Source organism: Poromitra crassiceps, assembly GCF_964638095.1.
Source record: "Poromitra crassiceps genome assembly, chromosome: 14".
Classification (NCBI taxonomy): Eukaryota; Metazoa; Chordata; class Actinopteri; order Beryciformes; family Melamphaidae; genus Poromitra; species Poromitra crassiceps.
The window spans coordinates 23,131,213-23,147,732 of NC_139633.1; the positions used below are offsets into that span (position 1 = coordinate 23,131,213).

A 16,520-nucleotide genomic window follows, 5' to 3' on the forward strand; every position below is an offset into this window, starting at 1 on the left:
TTTCACCAAGAGAATCCGCGACCAGTCCACTAACGCAGTCTCACCATAGATATTATATTAGTATAGATGGGTCACCGCAGGCTCCGCCAAATGAAATCCCATCATCTTGGGTCTCTCACACATCTGCTCACAGCTGTATTTCTAAACACACACAACTTATATGGCTCATTCTGCATGAGGGGTGTCTTGTGTGTGTGATGTTTGTATGATCTGTCATGTCGTTTTATTTGTATTTGAATTTTATAACGGTAACTGGCATGGCTGTGTCTGCCTCACCTGCCGAGAAGAGCCTGGTGACGCGAGGTTAGCCTCACCTCGTGCCTTGCGCTCTCATTGGCTGAAACGATAGGCTGAAACACGTTAATGGCTCTCCGGACACGACCAGATATTTAGCAGGCTAGATATCGTCGAGAGCCTCTGAGAGGCTCTGGACGAGCTCCCCGCTCTGTGGACAGCTCACACTTAACAAGAGAGCGCAGATTTGCGAGTGCCGAGCCAATGTGATTTCCCTAGTGGGGGGGTGTTTGTCGCCGAGCTCCAAGAACTGTCGCCGAGGGCTTGGAGCGTCTGGTCTGAAGTAGGCATTAGTCACACCAGCACATGATTTGGTCTAGGGATGTTCATTTTGAAAATTTTCCATAATCGATAATCGGTGAAAATTAACGATCAATTATCGATTATCGATCATATTAATACTTACCGTATATATATATTTATTTTTTTATGCAAATTAACTCAAACACGTCATGCTAAAACTTTTTTTTTTTTTTGCTGGTTGATACTCAGCACTTGGCACACTAGCATCCTCCCAATCACTCTGGCTGCCTGCAGCTACATTTGCTACTGTACCACACAGGTTACCCACTACCTTCTTAAAGGGGCAAGGCTTGATGATTCAAGTCATTTGGTGAAAATTCCTGTATTTTTTCATATCGCAATATATATATCGCAGAAACAAAATATATTATATTGCAATGTCAGTTTTTTCCAACATCGTGCAGCCCTACTTTGAAAGTTCGGAATACAAATAAAATAGAAGAGTTGAACTGTTATGATGCTACTACAGAGAGAGAGAGAGAGAGAGAGAGAGAGAGAGAGAGAGAGAGAGAGAATGACAGAGGGATGGAGGGATGGAGAGAGTGAAAATTGGAGTTGGATTTTGACATACAAGCCAGTTTGTCTTCATCTTTCATGGACGTCTGTCTCTCATCCCTATTGTAACTCAGCAGCATTCCTGCCTAATTGGCAATATAAAATGACTCATTTAACTGTCATCATAATCCTGTCCCATAAAGCTATGAGACAGCCTTTTACTGCAAAGTTGGACTTCTGTCCAAGCACTCATAAGACACGTCGTCTTGCCATAATGATGGAGCGGCCACGCTTCTTCAGCTCCGAGCTTTCCAAGGATTACCATCGTCATCTTGGCTCAACTAGGAGAGACGATTTCTAAAGGACAATCAATAAATTCAAAATAAACCAAATTAAGCTCATTTTTTAATGAAGCCACCGTAAAAGAGGAAACAGATATCCCCACTTTACTTGACAAAGACATACACAATAACCTGAAGGCAAACTGCTCCTGAGCATTTTTATTTGATGGCTCTCAACCAAGCTTTCATCTCCCCCGGATCCCCCCTCCCCCTACGCCATTTATCTCACTTTCCAGCCCCTGACTGTTTTTCTTGCTGAAAATCAAGTCTTCCAATAGCAGGCTGGGGAGGCCTGGTTTGATGTCTGTGCTGTTGACTAAAGTAGACAGCAGGGTTCTCACTGAGAGTAATGGAGTGTGTGTGTGTGTGTGTGTGTGTGTGTGTGTGTGTGTGTGTGTGCGTGTGCATGCGCGCGTGCATGTGTGTGGATTCGTGCTCACAATTGTGTGTCTTTGTGTGTGTGTGTGTGTGTGTCTGTGTGTGTATGTGCATTTGTGCTCACAATTGTGTGTGTGTGTGTGTGTGTGTGTGTGTGTGTGTGTGTGTGTGTGTGTGTGTGTAGTGGGAGTGTGTACACACATGCGCATCTGTGCAAACGTGTGTGTGTGTGTGTGTGTGTGTGTGTGTGTGTGTGTGTGTGTGTTTGTGTGTAAGCTTGTGTATAGTTTGGGGCGTGTCCCTGTCCCCCTTGTTAACTTTGTGCTGTGTTACTGATGGTGCGTTCCTTTATCGCAAAATAACTGGGATGTGGAGGCTAAATGACATCACATCCGTTTTGTTAGCGTTCCATTTGCAGAAAACTTGAGCTGGGAAGTTCACTGTTCATTGGTCAGATCCAGTCGCTAGCCAGGCTAGCCATTGTTAGCCATTGTTAGCAATAAATTTGACAACATGGCATTTCGCGGCAATTTGCGCATACAAACACTGCAGCCTCATGTCCACACAGATAGATGTTAGGCAGTGCTGTGTGTACAGCTGATTTAATGAGACACAAACAAAACAGAAGTGCTAAACAACATTACTACGATTATACTACTACTGTTGTTGCGCGGCGCAGCCATCTTGGATTTTTGAGGTTGGGGCTGCTGAGACTCCTACGAGTTTGGAATGGGACATACCAGCTCTGATGACGTCACCGCCCAGCTCATGACCTTTGAAGTCGTAAGATTACCAGTCCCCAGTTATAAAGGAATGCACGATGAGGACACTGTTTCAAACTTGCGGTCTGCAGGCAGAACTTATGGCTTGTTTAGGGGAGCAGGTGATTAACTGCCTGCTCTGTCTTGGCAGCTGCAGCCTTGGCCTAAGTGGCAGATGTCTCACTCTGCTCATGAAAAGCACGTCCTGAAAGCAAACCACGATAGAACCTTTTCAGGGGGGTCATTTTGTGTCGAAAAGGCAGGGTAAACCACAGGTGCAAGCAAAACACTAATGAGGGTTTCCAAATTCCAATCATGGAAGTTGTGAGAAGGGTCTATTAACAAACTACAGGCTTTCGGCCGTGACAACAGTCAATCTTATGTAACATCTACTGTAAGCAGGATATTAATTTTTATCACGATCCAGCTAGGCTTCATATAATATACAATCTGAGAGAACCAGAGAATGATAAGCAAAGTAGTTAACAAATATAAGTAAAACACATTTGTTAACTTTCACGAGTTAACTCCAACAACAGCAATTACTTAGTGTCAGGCCGCATTGTTTTTGCCGCATTTTCACTTTGATTCTAAGCCATTTCTTTCCACCGAGCTGCCATGTTACCTTTTGGTCGTGGCTGTACGCCAGGATCCAGTCCTCCTGCTCCGGGTGGAAAAGGAGGCTGAGGATATCAAAGGCTAAGCTGTGTTTCTGATAGGACGCCCCCTCGTCCAGGCTAATGAGGAGACTGCTCTCCACCTCCGGGTCCGTCAGTAACATGATCTGAGAGCAGACAAGAAAGGAGACGAGGGGGATCAGCGCCGCGGCCCACCTTGACTGGGCTTAGGTCTGCTCATGCAATTTACTGCATTATAATAACAGACAGCGCATCTGTGTTTCCTTTCATGAGCAGGGGGTTTAAACTGATGACAAAATGTGTTACACAGACATACAAATTAGTCAGCGCAAAAAAGTGAAATGTTAACCATTAAACCATCACAATAATGAAACAAAAATAAAAAAAACTTGGACAGTCAAGCATGGAACTGATTCCACAAATCCACATCTTTCATGCATCTACTGTCATTTGATGTGAACAGCAAGCAATGCGGAGAAATAGTTTTGACAACATTCCATACAGATAGGTATGTTTATGATAACACGTATGTTTATGATAACAGGTGTGTTTATGATAACAGGTATGTTTATGATAACAGGTATGTTTATGATAACAGGTGTGTTTATGATAACAGGTATGTTTATGATAACAGGTATGTTTATGATAACAGGTGTTTTTATGATAACAGGTACGTTTATGTTAATAGATACGTTTATGAGAACAGGTATGTTTATGATAACAGGTACGTTTATGATAACAGGCATGTTTATGATAACAGGTATGTTTATGATAACAGGTATGTTTATTATAACAGGTATGTTTATGATAACAGGTATGTTTATGATAAGCATTTTAGAAACGTACCTTTCTTTTGTTGTTTGGACTCACGTATAAGTAGCTCAGTATGGTTTTTGGCCCAACTTTTTCATTAAGTTTCTCATACGTGGTCCCATAATCGGTTGACCTAAAATTCAATTACAGGATAAACTAAATAGGTTGTGGTGGAGAGTTAAGGAGAATGGAATAATACCTACTACCGGTAGTTAAAATGCTGGTAGTGTCATTAAGCATATCAGGCAAGCAGAAAATTGCAACAGGAAAAGTCATGAAGTAATTTGCTAGATGAATGGAGATGTTTTTAATTAGCAGAATAAACAACAACATCCCGTGTGGCATGCATGGTGAGGGAACCATTACAATTGTACTCAAGTGGTATGATATGTTGTTCTCGCTGTCGGGTGAAAACCTTGTAAACCAGATTTTGCCAATTTTCAAGTTTGAACTTCAGGGTGAAGGATCACATGCTCCTCTATGGGTCCAGAATATTCTACAGCCCTTGGGTTTATGGCACCCTTTCAAAAACAAAAAGATAAACTCAAAAAATACCGTTTGAAAACAAGCCCGTTTTGCAGAGTTGCTGAAAAGTTCACATTTTGAAGATATGAGGTTTTCATCCAACAATATAGTTAAATGAGAGATATTTGTCTCAGTTCCTTAGTGATATTTCAGACATGCTGGTGTTACTTTCTCAGCCTCCCTGGTCAAATCCACCTGACCATAGTAGTACATTGAGCATTTGGGAATAATGCAGCCAGGAATTATCCAAGCCATAGAGTACTGCAGGAATGAGTCAGGAAGTAGCACTTCGGTTCATAGGGGGGAAAGTGAATGGGCTTTTAGTATGGGGATTTCTGTTAAATGCATGAAATAAGGTCTGTGGTGGTTAGAAAAAGTTTATGGGAGTGGAAATTTGTGTTCAGCAGGATAATCTTCACAAACGTGGACCACGTTTATGACTTTTTAAACGTTTAAAACGTCATAAAGGTGGTCCAAAATCCCCATTCTAAAATCTCATAGGCTTTCCCCCCTAAGAACCAACATGGCGGCGATTTCTGGTTAAGCCTACAAAAATACGTCATCCTTTGCGGTACTCTAAATGCAGCATCTATTCGTTCTACTGTCGCTCCCACATTCCCATACATGGAAGACAAAACACTCCGTGAAAGCAGCAGGGATCTTACCTCCATAAAGAACTCTCTGTGACTCTGCCAGAGTTGAAGTCAAAGTATTTTGTCAACATGAGGATCACCTACAAAACAGAGCAAAGCGATTAGGGGGAGGTGGAGGAGTGTACTACTATCATCATCACTTTTAGAAAACTGCAGCAATAAGGTGTCTGAGACAAAAGTGCAGAGCCATCCGTGTCCATTTCATCCCCCACAAGACACGGCTTTAATAAAACTCAGATGCCATGTCAGCCCACTGCCCCGTTTGTTGTAAAGCTAAGCATAGTTCAGATTCTCTCAAAGGATAACGGTGCATAGCATAATATGTCATGTTTTTTAAGATCCATCGGGTTACCCTACACACCCAAAGCAAATGCTACTACTGCTGCTCTATAAATAAATGAATACACAAGTAAACAATGCATGATGTATCCTTCATCCCAGGCACAGCAAGGCCAGACTCGTAAATATCATGGACGTGTTTCAGAAGAGGATCATAAAAACGCCATAGGTTTAAGGTTTATACGGGCCTTTATTTAATACAAATAAAACACCATAAATTTCAAGATGTCTTGTAAATTGCCCAGATGTAAATGAATGCCTATAGTATCTGTGGACTGCTCTTATTTCCCTCCGTTTACTTTAGTAACTGAACCTACATCAAAGGCTGTGCACATGACTTCATTATTGGTGCATTAGGTTCGTGTTTACATATATTTAACTAATCATTTCAATATGAAGATACATAAGCTACTGATGGACTTAGTCCAAAAGAATGCACTTGCCTCAGTCTGGCTCATTGCATTTGGTAACTTCTCAAAGGTCTTTCACACCACTGTGAACGGGGGGATTTTGTGCCCTTCACACTTGATTGTTTGTTTGATTGATTCATTATTGATTGATTGATTTTATTTATGGGTATAAAAGACAACAAAATCCAAGGGATGACATGTAAAAGTGTGAACACTTATTTTTTCCAACATGGTCCCTGGTGTTATAAAAACAGGACACATGACACACTTTACACACATGCCGTAATTGTTCACGTCATATACCCCACACACTATGCAATCATAAAAGTTGCAGATGATAACATCTCTCATGGGAGTGATCTCAGGGTGTGTGAAACACATAGTGAGGCAGTTAGATCTTTTACAGGATGGCGCATGGGGAATCATCTCATTCAATGTGGGGGAAAAAAGAGAAAGAAATTCAAATAAACTCTGGGTCTATCATTATTACCATACAAATACTGTACCTATCACTGCTGTTGATGAAACACCTGACACAATACACCTGACACTATTCTACCAATCCTTTATCCACAGCATCCTCACCTTCTCTTTTACACCTACAGAGTCAATAAATAGACTCTGGTTAACAAAATCTGTGGAAGAATTAAGCATCATCTCATTATTCCATAAAACCTCAGAGTTTTGTGCTTGACAAAACTCTTGCTATACTCAAACAAGGCTGCCTAGGTCGGAACCTAGCATATGGCCAGCGCGAGAACATCGATTTTATATGTTACTAGGGATGTCGCGCACTCGATTCCTAGGCTCGCCTGCTATGCGGGCTCGCGAGAATTGCATCCCCACAATATTTTGGACAGTTTTGACAGGGGGATGCAAATCTCCACTCTGTTCTGCCGAATAATGCATCCCCCTCTTAAGTTTCTTTTCAGACATGGTCAAACTCTGGGGCTGTTTTGACTTGACATTGAGAATTTCATACACTCACCTGGTCTGGGAAAGGAAGGGGATGCAATTCTCGGCAGGTAATGAAATAGTAAATACACATCTGCCGAATAATGCATCAAAACTTGCAACTTTATTTCCCTATGAACCAAATGGTTTTATCATATTTTTGTGCCATCTTGACTCGACAGGATCCAGCACCTCGTGGTTTTGGACTACCTGGGAAATATCGCGATATTTGATCGGCCCAAGTCCAAATCACCTGACAATAGAGTGAACTGTGGTGGGCCATATCGAGGATTTCATTTTCACCTGAATGTGGCCAGTCACCTCTATTGTTCAGTCAATAAGGTTTGGTTCGAGGTTATTTCCCCATAGCCTGGGTGAACCCAGCCTTCAACGTGACTCACAGACTGTGTCTGGGACTGATACAGTAGTACATGGTGGAGGTCATGTGGAGGCTGGGTGCAGGCTAATTTCCCCACATCTCAACTGATTTCAACGATTATTTTTTACAAACAACCCCTCCCCGCCCCCGGGCCCATCCCACCCCAGAAAGCGGCAGACCTCGGGGGAAGCGCTGCTTTTATCCCATAGCAGTTTGGAAAGTAGGACAAATAATGTAATGTCCCCCCTCCTGTATAGAGAGGCAAAGTGAACGTCACTTCCTGCTTCAGCACTGTACCAGAGATTTTCTTACGCAATTTATTTTCCAATAGACATTTCGTAAAATGCTTTTTTACTAAAATATTTTTACTTGTTTACTTTGACCAAAACGTTAAAAAAAAATGCGGGTTTAAAGAAAATATTTTTTCGATTATGTTTTTTTAAGTTTTGGCCCAAGTGAAATGTTCTATGGTTTCTCCCGATTCTAAATATAGCTAGTAAAACTACTTTTATAAGCATTTTACGAAATGTCTATGGGAAAATAAATGGCGGATGAAAATCTCTGGTACAGTGGTGAAGCAGGAAGTGACGTTCCACTTTGCCTCTCTATGGCAATTAACTTTATGCATTTACTTGGGAAGGATCCAGTATAACAGTCAGATTTCATTTGCATTCAGTCGATCAACTGAACAAAGTTTTTTGTGTTCTGAGAGAGGTTGTGTGCGAAATACCCCCGGTGGCACTCGGGGGGTCCCCCTATAGTGCTCTCTGGTGTCTCCTCCACTACGTTTTCGTTGTTCTGATTCAGCTTTTTAGAATTGAATCCAACGTTAGCAAGTAATGAGCTTTGCTTTCTCTTTGACATATTTTAGTCTGTATTTTTAACTGTGTCGATGTCGAAGCAGGTCCATTTGGGATCTTCTCTAAACGAAACAACATTTGGATTTAAACGAGTGTATCACATGCATCAATACAGCGATGCAATGTTCACTTGTAGATTTTTGCTGAGGTTTCCTTGTCACCCTCACAGAAGCCATTACATTTGGTTTAAATGAATCGATTGGACAAAGGCTACATTTGATGATAACACCATTTTATTTTGGCATTATCAGGATTATCCCCCTATGAATTTGGCATAAGGATTGGCATATTTTTTCCACTTTGAATCTCAACAAAGGCGAGACCTCAGTTAACATGTCGCACCATTCACATCTAGGTAGCGCTGAAACATCTCCCAAATGGATTACTTGACATCCAAGAGCAAACAAATTGATTCCCAAGCCCTAAATCCTGTGCAAATTCCAAAGCTTGGAGGAAGAACGGACTGGGATGAATCTGATCATTATGGAGAAATGAATGGGGGCTTAATGGTGATTTAACGGGCTTAGGTTTAAGAGATTACCCTGTGTGAAATTAAGGTGTCGTATGAAGAGAAAAGGGGGGGTGGGGTGGGGGTCTCAAGACACTATGAAAAACAGCTGTAAAAGACAAATTAAAGGCGAGATGGAGTGCACACATTACAATTCATTCCACTCTCACCAACCCATTGATCTGGCCTTATCAGCTGTTGGAATTAAGTTGCTTCATCAATAAAACTGTCGTCACATTTAGCCAGTGCAATTAAACAGATGGATGATTCCATCAAAACAATTGTAACAGGAATTAGTGACTAGAATATCAATAATATAGAAAAATATACTGTACATGTATCAATAAAAAAAACACACAATTAACTTTACATATTTTTGTTTTGGGGTAGTTTGCAGAAAACAATGTAAAAACCTATAGCAATATACAGTATTCGTATAGTTAAACTTCATGGACAGATCTTTGTGTATCTAATGAGATTCTAATGAGTTCTTCTAAGAATTGAGACAAGCTATGGGAGGAGAGTCGTTGCAGGAGAGAGCAACACATGCTTCCAAGGTTTTTACACCATAAAAATGATCACAATGTGATAGTATATAGATGCCTTTAAGAAATGAATGCAGGCTTGAAAAACGCATTGATCGAGGTTTAGATTAGATTAGATTTATTATTGCCCTTTCGGAAATTCTTTTTGCATCTGTGGCAGTCAGACAAAATATATTACAATACAAAACAGTTCAGTGCAATACAATACATAATATACAATATACTGTACATACACAGGTAGCCTGAAAACCCCTCAAGACCCCTGTACAGTGTCCACTTAGGACGTCCTCAGACTTTAGAGAAAAACACATCATTCCTCAGACATCAGAGACTAAAATCCTTCAGTTGTTGGCGAAAAGTTGTCAAGTCTCAGGTCTCCTAGTCAGGTCTGAGGATGTCCTCATATGGACACCGTACCCCTGGGGCCAGAGAACCATAGAGTAAGAACTATAAACCCTCTCAAACACCAGGAAGGCTGAGGAGCACACTGACTCAGCGCGCTTCTCAGCCTCTCTGGCGTTTGAGAGTTTCCTCACTTGTTAAAATCACCACCAGATAAAACAGCATATCTAAACACCTTTACAAAGGAAAGAACTGCCTATTTCTGTTCCAATTGTTTGCCTTTGCAACTGAGGCTCAAGCAAAAAAGCCTGCATGGAAAGCACATGCTGTACTTCAATAGCACCTCGGTTATAAGTGTAATGTACAGAGCCTTTTGTCTGCCACATCAATTTAGCTCCCTTTATTAACAAAGGCAACGTTTCCTAGTAGACCAGATGTTGAGCTGAGGCTGCGTTGTTTGAAGTCAGAGCTGTTGGTTTTCCCATGCATAACAGGTCACTTTAATCATGAGTTAAAAAGAAACTCAACAATATCATATTGCAAAAAAATAAATAAATAAATCATTAGTGTGCTGGATAAAACACCCACAAACTCCAGGGAGTGAAATCGCAGTGAATAAATATTCTGAAGTCAGACATCTTCACATTGGGGAATGTGTATAATGTGTTTTGTCAGTCTTTCCAGCACTTGTATCGCGGTGGGGCGGGGGCCAGTTTTTTTTTTTATGTGATTCCTATGAATAATGAACTTTAGCATGATACAATTCAACCATAAAGTGATTCATGGAAACATTCTGCTACCTTAGCACACACAGCATATCTTTGATCTCTCAACATCAAATAGTCAGCATTTCAAATGGCCAGCAAGCAGATACTCCGCTTTCAAGCAGAACAGACCTGACTTATATTGGCTGCCTCGTGTCCACACAAGTCCTATGTGGATATCGGTTGAGAAGTCATCTGAAACGGTTTGCCTCCACTTTGGACTTTGCTTTTTGCATCATTTGCTGCTTCAGTAACAGTGAGAGCTGAGACTAGCTGAGACTCGTTCAACAGCTCGGGATGTAGTAGCCTGCTAAGCTGAGCCAGAAGCTTCACTGTGCATGAGGGGGTCTGATCAGTGCATGGGCAAGATTCAGCATGGGCATGTTTTTCAACCCAGCCAAAAACAAGTAGCACCCACTGCACAGAGGATGTTTTAGAAGCTTCTTCTAAATCTTCAGTACACTTTCTGAAATGTAGGGGTGCTGCTGAGTGAGATCAAGGATTACACTGTACATGTTGACTGACTAAAAGCTCCCCAGCCTATTTGTTTAATTAGCTGTTATCCTTTTATTATATATATGTATATATATATATATAATAAAAGGATAACAGCTAATTAAACAAATAAAAAAAGTTGGGAAGGATTGTGTCTGACTGACCTCCAGGCTTGCCAACAATGTTTGAAACCTTATGTCAGCCATTCACAGAAACAAAGCATCCCTCACTGTCAACCCAAGAAAAGGATTTCAGAAAGTGAGTCAAAGTCGGCTGGTTTTGACTGGGAGCGCCCAGACAGTGTAGTCTACCTCATGGAGTTCAAGAATTGGGTAGCCACCACCCAAAGGCCAAAAGAGAAACCATTGGCATTTACAAACCAACGTATTTGTTTGTGATGTAAAAAGATGAACCAGCAACCGTAGCTTGACACATGAAACAGAGGAGGACAAATGTTGTACCTTTTACAAAGAAAGCATTGTTATGGTTATTATAGCTGGAGGGTGATGTTTGTGTCAAAACACAAATAGAGCTTTAAAAGCATATTTCACAGATACAAAAGGTGATTTTATCATGTGTCTGGACTTTCCTGATTTTAACACAAAAGTATGTTTGCTGCGAACGGACATGACACTTTGCTGCTGTTTACAGGACAGTGACGGGCACAGTAAGAGCTTCCTATAATGTGGAACTCCCTACCAGCTGAAATAAGAAGCTGCACCAGTTACCACACCTTCACAAAAAGTCTCAAGGCCTGGCTTCTAACAGTTACCACACCTTCACAAAAAGTCTCAAGGCCTGGCTTCTAACAGTTACCACACCTTCACAAAAAGTCTCAAGGCCTGGCTTCTAAAAAGTCAGACTTGTGAGCATTTTTTATCTTATTGTTAATTTCTTTATTATTCATTGTCTCACTCACTAACCCTGCTGCTAACTTGCTTCACTATGTTCCTTCCCCGTTGCCAGGCGGTCAGCTCTGCATGGCTTAGCTATGTATAGTTTATCTACTCGTATTTTACTAAGAATCTGGTAACGTATTCTTTCTTTTTTTTAAGGTCAACCTAGCGCCTTTTGTATTTTATCAGTTTATTGCTGCTCTGAATATCTGCATGCATGCATGTTTATGGTCATTATTGCTTGCCTGTGTGTTGTTTTATGTTGATTGTTTTATGTTGATTGCATGGCTATATGTATATGTGCGGTATGGGTGTTTGCTGTGGCTGTGGCTGTTTTTCTGTATTGATCTGTTGTCTCTTGCTGCTATGCATTGCTTTTTATAGTAATGATGTTTATCTGTTTCCTGTTGCTCTGCATGGCCTGCGATTTGGTTTTGTGAATTCTTGTTCTGTTGCTGTTGGTGTCTTCATGGCGTCTTACTGTCTTGACTGTAAATCCTATTGATTTTGTAGGTTTTATTAATTTGTAGGTTTCTTTGACATCTTGCCAAAAGGACTACAGTTGAAAATGTGCCAGCTGGCTAACACTGGCGCATTTACAGAAATGTTGATTAATGAGTGCTGTCCTTGTAAATACATAAACATAAACAGTGAAGACAGACAGAACAAACACAAGAGATATGTAACAGAAATATGGAACAGCTCAGCATAAGCTGGATTGGAGCGAAGACTCGTCGACACAAAAATTGAGGCATCTCTCATTATGCATCTTTCTAGCCAAATCAACTTTATTTCGGCCTAAAATAATATGTTGTTCTTGTATTTTTTTATGGTATTCGTGCTCCTTAAGACAGCACACAGTGGAGAAGAAAGGAAAGTCAGGAGGTGTCAACAACCACCGTGCTGGGGAGAAAAGAAAATCAAGGCGGGAGAGAACCTCACCATGGGAAGGCTGTGCGCTGGCTGACAGTATTTTCTGTACGGCCAGAAATATGTTTCATTTTCTTCCAAATTCCGTTTTATTTTTCCACAAATTCTGCTTTTTCCATTTTAATTTGAATCTCGGGTTAGGATCGATTTTTTTTTTTTAATGACTTGGCTCTCTCAGACAACCTCTTCGACATGTTCCTCAAAGACACAGACACTAAGACAAATTCCTCGTATGTAACTTGCATACTGTGGCAATAAAAGTGATTCTGATTCTGATTCTGATTCTGAAAGTGAAAACCAAGTTGTGAGGTGACGTGAGGGTCCCTTATGAGCCAAACTATTTCTTTAGGCTTATTTTATTTACAATTATGAATTTAATTCATTTAGGTTACTACAATAATTAGGTCGACTTTTGATTAGGATAATTAGGCTTACTTTTATCAAGTTCAGCCTAATTATGGAAATTCTGCAACATTCCATGTTTTACAATAGTCCCTATTCCATGTTATTTCCAAATTCCTTGACTCCATTCAATTTTGTCTGCATTGCAGACATCCTATGGCCCTAGTGTCTGCCTAGTACTGGGCTTTAACCACTCTATTTATCCATGCAGTATGTATAAAGGCAATGCCATCCATTTATTAGTCAGAATAAAAGTTCACTCATGTTATAACTCTTTATAATGTATTTCATTAATTTATCTATAATTATTCATTCCAGGAGATAACACCACATTCACCACCACCACCCCGGCCTCTCCCCACCCTGTCCATCAGTCTCCCAGGTGAGAAGGGCTTTGAGGGGAGGGGCGGGGAGGGGAGGGGAGGTGTAGGGGGTCCGCACAGGCAAGCAAGTGGGGCCCTATGACAGCATCAGACACCAGGGTGCTGAGAACGCGTGCGAGTCAAACAGACTACTCCAGATGTATCGAGCTGCTGCGGCCAGCACGCAGTTCTTTGCATTGCGGGAGGCAAGGAGGAAAAGGTTTGAGGCCAGAAGCCCTGCAGGCAGAGACAGGCTACTGCAGGCAGCAACAGAGGGAGGGATGAGGTCGAAAAGAATGATATTTGAGACACAGCCTCCCACCACCTCTACAGTGCACTGATGCAGCTACAGCCCACAGACACACCAAGCAGACAGTCTTGTCAGCCGTGTCTTTTAACTTCAACTGGCCAAGTTTTTGTCTGTACTGTATATTGAAGAAAAAAGAGCTCTGGTATCGGAATCAGTATGTATCGGCATTGGCAGATATCCAAATTCAGGTAGGCTATCGGTCAGAATCGAATCGGAACTGAAAAAAAGACATCTCCATTCACTCCAATGGACCAGTTTTTTACTCTCAAGAGCTCCAGGAGGTAAGTGTAAGGTCCTGGATTAAGCAGCACTGTCGAGCTGCAGCAAAATGGACAGTTTGTGTTGTACTTTGAAAGTTTTTTTTTTAATCAAATGTACATGTACATTATCAGCTTTATTTTAGCATTCAAAAGTAGCGGTCCTCCGCTGACGCCACGCTCTCTCTAGCAGGGCCGTAGCCAGGGTTCCGAAATAGGGGAGGTCCAGCAAGGGGAGGCGGATTCGGCGGCGCCGAAAAAAAATTGAGTTTTTTTTCCCCCCTTTTTAAGCCATATTTAGAGTAATATATCATTTTAAATCAACATTAGGATTATACTGTTGTGATGTCATTATTCAGCGTTTGAAGCTCAATTTGGGCCGTTTGAAGCCCAATTTGGGCCGTTTGAAGCCAGATTTGGGCCGTTTGAAGCCCTATTTGGGTCGTTTAAAGCCAGATTTGGGCCGTTTGAAGCCTGATTTGGGCCGTTTGAAGCCCAATTTGGGCCAAGTCCAATTTTACAATGAGATGCACCCACTTTAAACCTGAATAAAGTAATAAAACCACTAGTAAACCAGTAGGCGGCGCCTGGCCTGCTGTTCAGTGAGTGGCCTGGCCTGGCCTGCAAAAAAAAAAAAAAATTTTTTTTTTTTTTTTTTTTGGCAGGCTGAAATATTAGGGGAGGTCCGGACCTCCCCGTCCTCATAGCTAGCTACGGCCCTGCTCTCTAGATCACACTAACCTCTACTATTTGCTGCTGCAAAGACCCGATTTCCCTATAAGTATCATCAAAGTTTCATCTTATCTTATGCAGGAATCCTGAAGTGAAATTCAAGATTTTTTTTATCACCCTTTCAATCAATTTTAAGACTCGATGCCACTTTCGTCACATCAGCGATAAAGATGTAAATCAAACATGTTTCATCACGATACGATATTAGATTCTTTGAACTCTTTGAGTACTTTGAAAGTTTTTTTTTTAATCAAATGTACATTATCAGCTTTATTTTAGCATTCAAAAGTAGCGGTCCTCCGCTGACGCCACGCTCTCTCTAGATCACACTAACCTCTACTATTTGCTGCTGCAAAGACCCGATTTCCCTATAAGTATCATCAAAGTTTCATCTTATCTTATGCAGGAATCCTGAAGTGAAATTCAAGATTTTTTTTATCACCCTTTCAATCAATTTTAAGACTCGATGCCACTTTCGTCACATCAGCGATAAAGATGTAAATCAAACATGTTTCATCACGATACGATATTAGATTCTTTGATATTTGCCGATATCACAAAGTCTGCCACGATACGATTTCGATTTCAATTCAGGGGTCTGCGATCAATATGAGACGATATCATATTCCCATTTAACGCAATAATCTACAAAATTTAACACCTCATCAAATGATGATTTAAACTTTTTAATACTTTTTAAGGGCCTTCATTTTTTAATTGATTTATCAACTTTTAATACTTTTAAAGACCCCACGGATACCCTGTTATCTTATCTTGAATAAACCATTAAAAATATCAATCAAAAAAGCTCATTAAAATGAGTCAAGGCACATTCTTGTAATTAACAGCTTGTGATGATCTGCAATGATGAAGACCATCTTTCAGTCCTTCCTCTTGCTCAGGATTGACTCTTTAACTGTGAGTTGGCAGACTGCATCATTGCACCTTATTTCACTATGTCTCTATAAAAGCAATTGACACATTTATGTGCTGAATGAATGGATATTTAAATTAACACGCAGCAACATTATTCATCTATAAGCATAGTGCGATGAGGATAACTGTGGAGCCCCAACGCAGTTCACTCATATGAGCACAACAGAAATACACTGTAGGGATCGTTAAAGTCAAGCTGAACCCAAAAATGACTTTTCTTTTATTTTAGTTCAAATACCTGGGTATTCAGTGCACCTATTTAATAATGTATGCCAAAAAAATCACTAAAAACCTAATTTCTTTCGTTTTTCACACTTTTTCACATCAAAAGTTAATTTTTCAAGATTTCATTCATAACAGTAATCTACAGTTTGCTGACGTCACCTAGTACTATCACATTTCTACCCGATTTCAACCAATCATATCACGACATGGCAACTGTCAATCAAATCTTCATTTCAGGATAATTTTCTCTTCCAAATGAAGGGGAAAATGGCGCCTAGTGCCTGTCATCTGGCAGAATTCCTAGCCCATAAACCAACTACTAACTTGACCAATTATGCAAACTAAATAAAACGGTAATGTCTAAGAATGCAAAGAAATGTAACTGACTCGTTAAAAGTCGCATTCCAGGAATATTATTTAATGCAATAGCGATAATGGCGCGCGCCTCGCCGTCTCAGAGAGCCTGGTTGTCAGGGGTCCCACCTCGGAGATTCCAGGCCGACGTGCTGCACTCTCCGCTCGGCAGCACGAAGGCAGCTGGCTGCCTGCGGCTCACTGAGCTCCACTCAGCCACTAACCTCGCGTCAGCAGGCTCTTCCCGAGGAGAGCGCTACAACACGCTGAATCCCGCTCGATTTGGAGGTGCACACGCCAGGATTGGCCAAAGCCAAAT

General features: G+C 41.0%; 1 protein-coding gene across 1 annotated transcript in view; it reads right to left on the reverse strand.

Moving 5' to 3' along the window:
- LOC310789080 (VPS10 domain-containing receptor SorCS1-like) overlaps positions 1 to 16,520 on the reverse strand; it is a gene marked incomplete at its 3' end in the record, with an annotated part of 54,569 nt that overhangs the window by 30,768 nt on the left and 7,281 nt on the right. Inside the window, exons 2-4 of the mRNA XM_083650677.1 lie at positions 5,214 to 5,281; positions 4,057 to 4,156; positions 3,198 to 3,356 (exon numbers count right to left, since the gene is read on the reverse strand). Of these exons, the coding sequence (XP_083506803.1) occupies positions 3,198 to 3,356; positions 4,057 to 4,156; positions 5,214 to 5,281 (327 nt within the window). The remainder of the gene's footprint in view (positions 1 to 3,197; positions 3,357 to 4,056; positions 4,157 to 5,213; positions 5,282 to 16,520) is intronic.